Source organism: Oratosquilla oratoria, chromosome 3 (assembly GCF_046742065.1).
Source record: "Oratosquilla oratoria isolate Oo_2021 chromosome 3, ASM4674206v1, whole genome shotgun sequence".
NCBI lineage: Eukaryota > Metazoa > Arthropoda > Malacostraca > Stomatopoda > Squillidae > Oratosquilla > Oratosquilla oratoria.
This window is the reverse complement of record NC_134779.1, coordinates 41,278,561-41,291,708: the sequence shown is the minus strand read 5'-3', so window position 1 is coordinate 41,291,708 and position 13,148 is coordinate 41,278,561. Positions and strand designations below refer to the sequence as shown.

Genomic DNA, 13,148 nt, shown 5'->3' with positions numbered 1-13,148 from the left:
ATCAATTAATTACTTCTTACACCTTCTCTTTGTGTTCATCACCAGATATCAATTTCTCATGACACTTCATTTGTCCACCAAACACATGAACTTAACTCCTTTACTCAATAATTCGTCTCCTCCATTCACTGCCACATGTGACCCCAAATACTTCACTTCCTTAAGCCTCTCACCCTTCACATTCTTTATACATCTCATCACCTTACTGCATCATATTATATCCAACAGTGCCTCCCTTGCTTAACATCTCACAAATGAGCCCTTGGTTTGAGGTTCTCCATTCAAAAAAACCCATATCTGCATCACATTATATCCAACACTGCCTACCTTGCTTTATAACATCCCACACTGGAGTGAGTCCTTGGCCTATGATGTTCTCCTTCAGCTTTAAAGCAAACTCATTGTATGGCTTTGGATCAATGATAACAGCTTCTCGTCTAAAAGTTGTGAGGCAGTCTATAATTTTGCTAGACTGACCAGCACTACTAGCACCTACTGTATTATCAATAAGCTGTAGAACCACTTCAGCCATCTGTTGGCAAACTGGAAAAAAAGAAATACAATCAATTACTCAAAGCATTCACTTCACTCATGTGCTAGTAACATCAAAAAGCAAATGATAAAGTCAGCAAGGTGAAAAGATGGTGAAATAACAAATATTCATTCTTTCCTCTGTGAGAGTAATCCTTTCTGCCTGGCTGAACTCAATTGAACAATCTTAACAAAATTCTCTTAACATAAATATACCTCCAGTACAAACTTCACATTACAAACTCCCCATCTGGGGTATTGGCTGCATGAACATTATTGTGGAGTTGAAAGCTGCTAAGTAGCATACAGCTGATACTTTAGGGTCTAAATGGGGTGCCCCTATGGACTAGAGCCAGACATAATTTTGTCTGTTGTAGAGGAAATAGCCCGAAGGGATTTCTCCCCATCTTCTCCTTTTCTGCATGGGGGGACGGAGAGGGGGGGTCGCCGATTTAATGAAGTGGCCTTGGTGTGGATGTGCTGTGCCTTGCAACACTGCTTCTGACCCAGGGCAGTGGACAAGATGCAGGGATGACCCGTCATCCAGGAGGGCTAAGATAAGAGGGAGGGTGGAGGGTGGAGTGTATTTAGGGATGGAATGGGTGGGAGTGGTTTTATGCCTTTTTCTTTTTGGCTACCTCCCTTGTAAGGGGGAAAAAGCCTTGGTATATGTAGGTAGAAGAAATCTCTATTCATAGAGAAATGATGATACATACATATACCAAGGCTTTTTCCCCCTTACAAGGGAGGTAGCCAAAAAGGAAAAGGCATAAAATCACTCCCACCCATTCCATCCCTGAATACACTCCACATCCCTCCACCCTCCCTCTTATCTTAGCACCTCCTGGATGACGTGTCATCCCTGCACCTTGTCCACCGTTATGCTGTCCCCCCACTCTTGTTACTGTCCTGTACCACTTTTCTGAATATTCAATTTCTCATTTCAACAAACCCTGTGGTGGGAGAAAAGAATACTGCTGCCAAGTCTTCCCACTCAAGTTGTATATGGTGACAAAAACAGGACAGTAATAGGAATAGGCATCCATCCTTCTCCCCGTAGCACCAAAGGAGAAATTCCTAAAAAAAGCAAAGGTAGAGGGTCTGAGAGGAGTTTTCCAACCAGTACCCTAAGGTTTGGGGTCTTTTAATGTGCGTGGATATGGTACAGATGAGAGTAAAAGGGAAGAGATACGCAGTATGTTTGTGAGAAGATGGATGTGTTGGCATCGAGTGAAACTAAGTGGAAAGGGAGGAGTTTGAGTTTGGAAGTGTAGTTGGGAGGATCTCCAGAGTGATGAGAGGATGAGGGAGAGAAGGGGTGGTTGTAATAGTAAGTGAAGAGATAGGTAAACACATGGTAGAGCGGAAGGAGGTTTACTCAAGGTTAATGTGGATGAACATGAAACTGGGAAGGGAGATGTGGATTTTTCTAAGTGCATATGGGCCTGGTAGTGAGAGGAGTGAAGAGGAAGGGGATTTTGGATAGATTTAAATGAGTGCATAGAGGGTTTCGGGAGAAATGTCAATGTAGTGGTATTGAGAGATCTCAATGCTAGGGTAGGAAATGAACCAATAGATGGAGTGGTTGGGAAGTGCAGAGTTCCAGAAAAAAATTGTAGTGGAGAGTTGATGGCAGAGATGTGTCTAGAAAGTTGATGATAGCAAATACAGTGTTTAAGAAGAAAGTCAAGCATAAGTACACATGGGAGAGGGTGGTGGATAGAAGGGCAGTAGAGTGTTAATGGACTATATAGTGGTAACCAGGAGAATAGTAGGAAGAATTAAGGATGTACATGTTCTAAGGGGAGACAGTAGGGGAATATCAGATTGTTTTTCAGTGAAGGTAAGTTGAAAGTGAAGGATAGATGGAGAAAGAGGACAAGGAGAGAAGGTGGGGAAGTGCTTAAAGTGAACTGTTTAAATGAGAAAGAAAAAGAAGAGTACAAGAAGGAGCTGAGAGAGGAGTGGGAGGGAGTGAAAGATTGAGTAGAGCTAGGAGTGGAGAAATGGGGATGGTTCAAGGAAGGAGTTGCAAGGTGTGCAAAGATGGTGTGTGGAACAAGGAGGATGGGAGGAAATAGAAGGAAGGATAGTGAGTGGTGGGATGAGGAAGCAAAAAAGGGTGTAGAAGAGAAGAAGCAAACTTTCACAGATTGGTTACAAAATAGGACGAGAGAATCATATGAGAGGTACAAAGAGAAGTAAAGCATAAGATAAAGGAGGTAAAGAGGAGAGATGTGAAATGGGGTAAGAGTATGACAGAAAATTTTGAAGGTAATAGAAAGATGTTTTGGAAGGAAATTAAGAGAGGAAGCGGAGACAAATCAAGTAGAGAAAAAAGGTAAAAGGTGCAAATGAAGAGATGATAACGGAAGAGAAGGCAGTAAGAGGAAGATGGGCAGAGTATTTTATGGAGTTGCTAATTGTGAAGGAAGGTAGAGAGGGAAAGGTAGTTGCAGTGGGAAGTGCTAAGGAAATGACCGTGATGAGTGAGGAAAATGGAGGAGAAATAAGGAAAGACGAGGTGAAGGCAGTTGTTAAGATGATGAGAGCAGGTACGCACTTAGGTTGGTTGGATGTCATGCAGAATGTCTGAAAAAAGGAGGTACAGTGATGGTGGACTAGCTGGTGAGGTTATTTAGTGTTTGTTTAAGAGAGGACTGTATCAGTGTGAGCAAAATTTGATGCACCCCAAAGGGATTTCTCCCAGTCTTCTCCTTTTATGCATGGGGGGACGGAGAGGGGGGATCACCGATTTAATGAAGCGGCCTTGCTTGTTGTTGCGACACTGCCTCTGACCCAGGGCAGTGGACAAGGTGCAGGAATGACCCGTCATCCAGGAGGTGCTAAGATAAGAGGGAGGGTGGAGGGGAGTGGAGTGTATTTAGGGATGGAATGGGTGGGAATGATTTTATGCCTTTTTCTTTTTGGCTACCTCCCTTGCAAGAGGGAAAAAGCCTTGTTATATGTATGTATGTTAAGGTAGAGTGCTGGAGGACTGGAGGAGTCCCTGTATAGTTCCACTTTACAAGGGAAGGGGGGACAAGTGTGAATGTGGTAGTTTCAGAGGGATCATTTTGTTAAGTGTAGTTGGGAAGGTTTATGGGAGGGTCTTCATTGAGATGATTAGGAGAGGAACAGAAGGAGTAATTGGTGAGGAACAGTGTGGGTTTTGGACAGGGAGGGTTTTTGTGTGGATCAGATTTTTGTGGTAACATGTATGTGAGAGCTTTAGGGAAAAGTAGGGATTTTTTTGGGCCTCTAAGGATTTGGAAAAGGCTTATGACAGGGTAGGCAGGAAGGCACTGTGGGAGGTATTGCAGACATATGGGATAGGAGGAAAGCTTTTAAGAGTAGTCAAGAGTTTTTACTAGTAAAGGTTGTGTAAGAATCAGAAATGAAGAGAGTGAGTGGTTTGAGGTAAAGGTGGGACTTTGCCAGGGATGTGTTATGTTGCCTTGGCTGTTCAATTTATACATGGATGGGGTGGTGCAAGAGGTAAATGCAAGGGTAGTGGGTCGGGGATTGGAGATGATTAAAGAAAATGGAGAAAAGTGGGAGATAAGCCAGTTGTTGTTTGCTGATGACACTGCACTTGTAGCAGGATCAGAGGAGGGGTTGAGGAAGTTAGTGACGAGTTTGAGGTGTGTGAAAGAAGGAAGTTGAAGATAAACGTGGGTAAAAGTAAGGTGATGAGATGTAGATGGGGAGAAAGAGGCAGCAGACTGGAAGTAAGTATTAAGGGAGAGTGACAGGAGGAAATGGATAATTTTAGATACCTGGGTATGAATGTGGCAGGAAAGGGAAGTAGAATGTAGATTAAGAGAAGAGAATGCCTTGGGGCAATGGGAATGGATACTAAGAGGAGATTGTATGAAGGAGTGACTGTGCTGACACAACTGTATGGGGCAGAAATATGGTACATAAGAGAGGAAGAGAGGAGTTTGAATCTGTTTGAGATGAGGTGCCTGAGAAGTATGATGGGGGTTACAAGGCTGGATAGAGTAAGAAATGAGGTGAAGGGGAGAACAGGGGTGGAAAGGGAGTTGGGAGATAGGGTTGATGAAAGAGTATTGGGATGGTTTGGACACATGGAAAGAATGAGTGAAGAGAGATTAGTAAAAGAAGTGTGGAAGGCAAAGGTAAGAGAGAACATGAGGGGGTGACCAAGGATGAGATGATGGATGGGGTAATAGGGGCATTGGGAAAGAGGGGAATGTCTGTCGAGGAAGGACAGAAGATGGGGTGAATGGAGAATGGTTGATGCTGTGATGCATGAAAGGGAGTGGGTGGGGGATGAGGGAGTATGTGAAAAATTAATTGATGCAGCCTGAAGGGATTTCTCCCCCGTCTTCTCCATTTCTGCATGAGGGGATGGACAAGGGGGTTTGTCGATTAAAGAAATGGCCTTGCTGTGTATGTGCTGTGCCTTGTGACACTGTTTCTGACCTGGGGGAGTGGGCGAGACGCAAGGGTGAACCAAGCTAAGAGGGAGGAAGGGGGGTGGATGGGAATGGAGTGTGTGGGGATGGAATGGGTGGGAGTGGATTTTATACATTTGTTTTTTGGCTACCTCCCTATGGGGAAAAAACCTTTGGTATATGTATGTACAAACTTCACCAGCAGTCTTGTTCAGTTTTATCTATAAACCAATGGTCTCTTCCCCCATATAAGAGAAGTACCCAGCCAAGGCATGAACCCAAAATCCATCCCATTTGTTTCCCTTCTATTTTCGCTCCTTGTGGATGAAGGGCCCTCCCTGCCCCTTGCTAGGTCTGAAGTGCAGCAAGACACACCAGGGCCTAACAGACTAAGCTGGTTTACCCCCACTGCTTCATTAACATGGTAACCTTCCCTACTTAACCCCTTATAGCTCTACATCCCAATAGGTTTGTTCAGTTACTATCATTATATCAATCCATTGGCCCTGGTCTCTTGCAATCCTGCACCTAATTACCATTTTACCTCAAATGAAACTGACCCTTCGAAGATCAACCAACTCACTATGTTTATAATTTGGTGCCTCGCCCTTCATTAAAGCCATGAAGTCCTGAACTGGTGTTGCGGTGGTTACACAGGTCACAGTTGAACGGGTTAGATCTTGGGACGACACACCAGCACCCTCCTCATCCTTCAACTCTGTATTAGCATCAGTACTGTTGGGAAATACAACTCATATTCAGTATAAGTGGATTAACATTACAACTGATAATGAAAGAAGTGGATTAGGATGTATGTGGTATCAGAGGATTTTCAATGGGGTGGGGGAGGGGAGGAGGAACCAACTAGGGGAGTGAGATAGGTGGGTCAAGTAGGAAAAAATAAAAGTACCAGAACTTTAATGAGTAAAACAGATGAGGCCAGAGTGGAGTTTATAACAATAGCTGTTGCCTCAAGTTCCACTAACTAGAAAATCACAACCCCAATATGGCTGACAATGATACTCAGGCCTTCCCTCACATCTCTCTGGGAAGAAACATTGGATGTATGTATGTATGCATGTAAACACTTCCCAACTTGAGACATTATGTTCTTCCTAAGTCCCTTCACTCACTCCATCACCTCATTCTTGGTCTTCCTCTCATGTTCACTCCATCCAATTTTGCTTTCCCAGCTCCTTTTGTTTTTCTTTCCTTGCTCATTCTTTCCATATGCCCAAAAGATACACATACCCTGCAAACAAGTTCTCTCTGCTTTTTTTAGTGTTCTTCTCTATCTTCTTGGTGGGGAACTGGGAGGCAAGCCTAGCTGCTACTGCATCACGGGCCTCCACCACACTTTCTGGAGGATTCAGGATATTCTGTAATGTTGGAAACAAGAAAATGTCCAATTAATTCTCCAGTCATACAACAATTGAGAGCGTAACTGACAAGGGTGAATAATCTTTCTTGGGACATCTAAACAAAACTTGTCATACATATATACACACATTTATGTCACTGCCTATTGGGGTATTGGGGTTCTAGTTGGTAAAATGTTATTGTACAATCACATTCATAGATCACATCTCCATATTCTATGACCCTATCCCACGATGATGACAGCCATCATCAGGCACTGAAAATTATTTTCTGGGGAGTTTGAATGTGTTTGAGATGAAATGCCTGAGAAGTATGGTAGGGGTTACTAGGCTGGATAGAATGAGAAACAAGGTGAGGAGGATAGCAGGGGTGGAGGGGGAGTTAGGAGATTGGGTTGATGAAAGAGTATTGGGATAGTTTGGACACATGGAAAGAATGAGTGAAGAAAGATTAGTAAAACAGGTTTGGAAGGCAGAAGTGGAAGGAGTGAACATGAGGGGGCAACCAAGGATGAGATGGATGAATGGGGTAATAGAGGCATTGGGAAAGAGGGGAATGTCTATTCAGGAAGGGAGAAAACAGAAAATAGGGGTGAGTGGAGAATGGTTGCGTATGGATGATGTTGTGATGCATGGAAGGGAGTGGGTGGGGGACGGGAAAGTGAGGGAGTACATGTGAATGATATTTTCATGCAGCCCAAAGGGAGTTCTCCCCATCTTCTCTTTTTCTGCATGAGGGGACAGATAGATAGGGTGTGTGTGTGTGTGTGGGGGGGGGGTTGTCACCAATTAAATGAAGCAGCCTTGCTATGGATATGCTGTGTCTTGCTACATTGCTTCTGACCAAAGGCAGTGTGTGACATACAGGGATGACCTGTCATCCAGGAGGAGCCATGATAAGAGTGTGGGAGGAAGGGGGACGAATGGGAGTGGATTTTATGCCTTAGCTTTTTTTGCTACCTCTCTTGTGTGGGGGAAAAAGCCATTGGTATATGTATGTGCAAAATACTTACAAGAACATGAGGTACTGGTGGAGGCAATATGGTATCAGGATAAAGAGCTCGATGTGTGTGACAGTTGTAATAGTGCTGGATCTGTGGGTTGAGCACAGCCTTTGGGTCTAACTCTTCATCTTCCCTGAAAAAGAAAGGTAATTATAAAATATACATACATCTACCAAAGGGCCTCTCTCTGTTGCAAGGGGGTGGCAAAGTCAGCACGTATATGTCTTGTATACAATCTATCAAATAAATAGTTGAACCTGGTCCTAATCAACAATTATGACAATTATCATAAAAAATAATTTTTGCTTTATTGATGGACCATTCATCCACAAGGAGCAAATATAAAAGAGAAACAAATGGGTGATGGATGGGTTGGGTGGGTGCATGCCTTGGCTGGCTAACTCCTTTATGAGGGGTTGGAGGCCTTTTGGTATATAGATACATACATATACCAAAGGCTATTTCCCTTTTACATGGGAGGTAGCCAAAAAAACACTCCCACCCATTCCATCCCCACATACTCCACTCCCATTCAACCCCTCCCTCCCTCTTTATCTTGGCTCCTCCCTGCATCTCACCCACTGCCCTGGGTCAGAAGCAGTGCACATCCACAGCAAGGCCGCTTCATTAAATCAGCGACAGCCCCTCTCCATCCTCTCATGCAGAAAGAGAAGATAGGGAGAAATCTCTTCGGGCTGCGTCAAATTATTTTTCACATATACTCCCTCACCCTCCCCATCCTCCACCCATTCCCTTTCATGCATCACAGCATCATCCATACACAACCTTTCTCCATTCACCCCCATCTTCTGTCTTCTCCCATCTTTCCTCAACAGACATTCCTCTCTTTCCCAATGCCCCTTTAACCATATCCATTCATCTCATCCTTGGTTGCCCCCTCATGTTCACTCCTTCCACACCTTCTTATAAATAAAATATTTGTTTTACCAGAAATTAGTTTTCACTCTAATAAAAAGTTTCCAATACTGACTCCTAATCTGCATCCCTTATGATTACAGACCACACCTTTAGTAAAAAAAAAATTTAAGCCATCAAGCCTGACATCATTACTCATTCTCCTGTGGCTTTGAATCTCGATAAAACTTCTTACAGTTGCCAAGGATGGGTTGGACACTTTGTGGCTCATCATTTCTCCATGAGTAGAAAATTTTCTCTAACATAGATGATGTGAGCCTCTGGTCTATTGGGGTGTCCCCATAAATGTCCTTACAGAATGGACTGCTTATAAACATGCAGTCAGTTCCCACTGTGGGATAATAAAAAATCTCAAAAATGAATCCTCCATCTACTCATGAAAAGTTAAACTCTTGTACAGAATGACAGACATATATTAAACAGTCTCTTTCCCCTGGTAACGGAGGTGGCCAGCCAAGGCATGCACCCACCCTTCACTTATCTCACACCCATTTATGTTCACTTATATCTTAACTCTTTCCAGACGAGGGGCCATCCCTGTCCTGTGCCCACTGCCTGGGTCAGAAGTAATTCAGCAAGACACAGCACCTCCACAGCAGGGCCTAACAGCCAAACATGGACACCCTCTCTCCTTGTTAACTCTTGCGTAATTAGAGAAGATGAGGAGAAATCCCTTCAGGCTGTGTCAATTCATCATCTAATAACTCTCCACTCACACCTATCTTTTGCCCTCTCTCTTCCCTGCTTTACAGACATTCCCCCTTTACTCAAGGTCCCCTTTACTCTATCCATCAATTTCTCATTCTTCCCCTTAAGTTTACTCATTCCGTCTCAGTCTTCCACACTTCTTGCTAGTCTTTCTTCACTCTTCTTTCTATATACCCAAACTATCTTGACATTAATTCAATCTTGTGTAATTAATCTTGTATAATGAGAAGGAAACAAGGGTGGTGGACAGAATGGGTGTGTCTTGACTGGCTACCTCTTTTATGAGGAAGAAGATCTTTGTAAATAGATAGACAGTAATTACTCTATCAAGACTTATTGGTTAGAGAAATGGAGGGAGGCATGCAATGTAGGGCTGGCCTAGAACACTAAATACATACATATACCAAGGCTTTTTCCCCCTTACAAGGGAGGTAGCCAAAAAGGAAAAGGCATAAAATCATTCCCACCCATTCCATCCCTGAATACACTCCACACCCCTCCACCCTCCCTCTCAACATAGCACCTCCTGGATGACGGGTCATCCCTGCACCTTGTCCACTGCCCTGGGTCAGAAGCAGTGTCGCAAGACACAGCACATCCACAGCAAGGCCGCTTCATTAAATCAGTGACCCCCCCTCTCCGTCCCCCCATGCATAAAGGAGAAGACGGGGAGAAATCCCTTTGGGCTGCGTCAAATTTTGCTCACACATACTACCTCACCCCCCATCCCCCTGCCCATTCCACCCCATGCATCACATCATCCATATACAACCATTCTCCATTCACCCATCTTCTGTCCTCTCCCGTCCTTCCTCAACAGACATTCCCCTCTTCCCCAAAGCGCCCTTCACCCCATCCATCCACCTCATCCTAGGATGTCCCTTCATGTTCATTCCCTCCACATCTGCCTTCCATACCTCTTTTACTAGTCTTTCTTCACTCATTCTTTCCATATGTCCAAACCATCCTAATACTCTTTCATCAACCCTATCTCCCAACCCCCTTTCCACCCCCGTTCTCCTCCTCACCTCCTCATTTCTCACTCTATCTAGCCTAGTAACCCCCATCATACTTCTCAGACACCTCATCTCAAACACATTCAAATTCCTTCTCTCTTCCTCTCTTATGTTCCATGTTTCTGCCCAATACAGTGCTGTTGGCACAATCACTACTTCATATAGTCTGGCTCACCTCCCACTTTTCTCCATTTTATCCAACCATCTCCAATCCCTGACCCACTACCCTTGCATTTACCTCTCACACTACCCCATCCATGTATAAGCCGAACAGCCAGGGCGACATAACGCATCCTTGACAAAGACCACCTTTACCTCGAACCACTCACTCTCTCCATTTCCAATCCTGACACAAGCTCTACTACTCTCATAAAAACTCTTGACAGCTCCTAGCTTTCCTCCTATCCCGTATATCCACAAAACCTCCCAAAGTGCCTTTCTGTCTACCCTGTCGTAAGCCTTTTCCAGGTCCATAAAGGCCCAAAAAACATCCTTCCCCTTTCCTATAACTTTCTCACATATCTGTCTTATCACAAAAATCTGATCTACACAACCTCTACCTGTCCTAAATCCACACTGTTCCTCACCAATTACTCCCTCTGTTCCTCTCCTAATCCTCTCAATCCAGTCCTCCGGCACTCTACCCTCTCTCCAGCAAACATTAAATAACCTCACCAGCCAGTCCACCATCACTGTACCTCCTTTTTTTAGACATTCTGCATGGCATCCATCCAGACCAGGTGCCTTACCCGCTTTCATCATCTTAATAACTGCCTTCACTTCATCCTTCCTTATTTCTCCTCCATTTTCCACACTCATCACCGTCATTTTCTTAGCATTTCCCACTGCAGCTATCTTTCCCTCCCTATCTTCCTTCACATTTAGCAACTCCCTAAAATACCCTGCCCATCTTCCCCTAACTGCCTTCTCTTCTATTATCATCTCTCCATCTAAATACCCTGGTAATAACCTTGGTGGTAGGGATTATTCAGGCCCTGTTGTAGAAGGCATGTGGCTCAGTGCAGTGCAAGGGGCACCCTTCACCCCCACTATAATGAGATGGGAGCGGTGAATGAATATCTGTACTTATGTGATTTGTGTCAATTGACAACAATCCCCCTTATGAGGAGAAAAGAGTCTTTGATATGTATATGCATGACAATCATGTGCCCCATTTAGAAACAAATTTATCTATGCACCAAGAGCCTCTTCACCCTTATAAAGGAGTTAGACAGTCAAGGCACATACCCACTCCCACCCAAGCACTACCTAATATTTTCTAACAAACTAAAAATTCAACAACACTCACTCATCCTCTTCCTGAAGATCCATGGCTGTGATAAGATCATCCATGGCACTGTTCTGTTCATCTGTGAGCTTGTTAATGACACCCTGGAGAGGTGGAAAACTGTACACACGCACATCTTCTTGGAAAGGCAGAGGAATCCAAATAAGGCACTGGTGGGGAAAAAGACACCATACTACATATTGGTTATTTTACAATTTATGGTGAGACATATACAAGAAAACTTTGACACATGGTACATTTTTTTTTAAGGGTTTCAACTTGAAGAAAATATATAACAGGGTTGATAGAAGTATGGAGTGTGGTATATATGCAATGGGGGGAGGGGGATCTGCTCAAGGTCAAGTTTTTACATGAACAGAAAATAATGGAGTGAATATTCTGAAGTGAATATGGGGTTGCATCGGATTTGTGTGATGTCACCATGGTTGTTCAAATTACATACTGATAAGGTGGTAAGGAAGGTAAATGTGAGTGTCCAGTAAAGCTTTGGAGTTAGTAGGTGAAGATGCAAAGTGGAAGGTGAGTCAGTTGTTTGGGGATTGTACAGAGATTGAGGCATTGGTAATAGTTTGGATGTGTGTGCAAGTAGCAATGTTAGAGTATGTGTAGACAAAAGTGATGAAATATACAGGAGTGATGGTAGCAAGTTGGATGTGATCATCAAGGATAAGAAGTTAGAGGAACTGGGAAGTTGAGTATTTGAAGTCGCATGTTTCAGTGAATGAAGGAGATGTGGAAGTGAATTACAGACTAAAGGAGGTAATCAAATGTCTGGGTGGAATGAAAGGTGTTAAAAGAATACTTAAAACTCTCTATTTCCTCCAGCTTCTTCGCACTTCATGATTTATTTTTATGTTGCAAACTCCCCCCCCCCCCCAATCAGGAGGCTAGAACACTCTTTACGGAACACTTTGTACCTAGAAATTAATGAACCATGCCCTTGGTCCAACTCACTGGAGGCATAGTTTGAAGTGCTGTCACCTCAACCTCTGCTACAAATAGTGATACTTTTAGCCGTTCGGCTGGCAAACATCCATGATAAAAATCTAACCAACCAAAAGCAAACCCTTCCATCTCAGCACCTGGGGGATGAAGGGTCATCCTGTCCCCCACCATAGTCAAAAGCAATGCAGTGGGGAACAGCTCGTCCATAATAATGCCTGACAGCCAAAGCTGGTTTACTTCCACTTTTAACGATATAGCAAGCCCCTTCTTATACACTAAAAACAATCAATGAGGCAGACGAGAGGAATACCTCTTTACTAAATCACAATATCCATCTACTCGTTCCTACTTTTTGCATTCTCTCTTCCCTGCTTGACAGATTTCACACACATCAGAGCCCTTGTCACCTATCCAACTATGGTAAGTTAGATGTGAAATTTGCAAAACCCCCTGATATTCCCCTACTCTCTCCCCTTAGAACATGTACATCCTTAACTCTTCCTACTATTCTCCTGGTTACCACTATAGTCCATTAATGCCTTATCTACTACCCTTCCATCCACCCCCCCTCTCCCATGTGTACTTATGCTTGACTTTCTTCCTGAACACTGTATTTGCTATCATCAACTCTCCACTACGATTCTTTCCTGGAACTCCACTGTTCCCAACCACTCCATCAATTGGTTCATTTCCTACTCTAGCATTAAGGTCTCCCAATACCACCACAATGATACTTCTCCCTAATCCCTCTATGCACTCAATTAAATCCATCGAAAAAGCCTCCCTTTCTTCTACACTCTTCTCATTACCAGGCCCATATGCATTTACAAAAACCCACACCTCCCTTCCCAGTTTCACCCTCATCCACATTAACCTTGAAGAAACCTTCTTCCACTCCA

At 43.7% G+C, this 13,148-nt stretch overlaps 1 protein-coding gene across 3 annotated transcripts in view; it reads right to left on the bottom strand.

Moving 5' to 3' along the window:
- The window catches only part of LOC143022058 (X-ray repair cross-complementing protein 5-like), a 63,377-nt gene that overhangs the window by 814 nt on the left and 49,415 nt on the right, over nucleotides 1–13,148 (bottom strand). For all 3 annotated transcript variants that reach the window (XM_076180008.1, XM_076180000.1, XM_076180015.1), the window contains 5 exons: nucleotides 11,305–11,453; nucleotides 7,345–7,468; nucleotides 6,204–6,331; nucleotides 5,536–5,687; nucleotides 328–543 (listed from right to left, as the gene is read on the bottom strand). In XM_076180008.1, coding sequence (XP_076036123.1) covers nucleotides 328–543; nucleotides 5,536–5,687; nucleotides 6,204–6,331; nucleotides 7,345–7,468; nucleotides 11,305–11,453 — 769 coding nt within the window. The remainder of the gene's footprint in view (nucleotides 1–327; nucleotides 544–5,535; nucleotides 5,688–6,203; nucleotides 6,332–7,344; nucleotides 7,469–11,304; nucleotides 11,454–13,148) is intronic.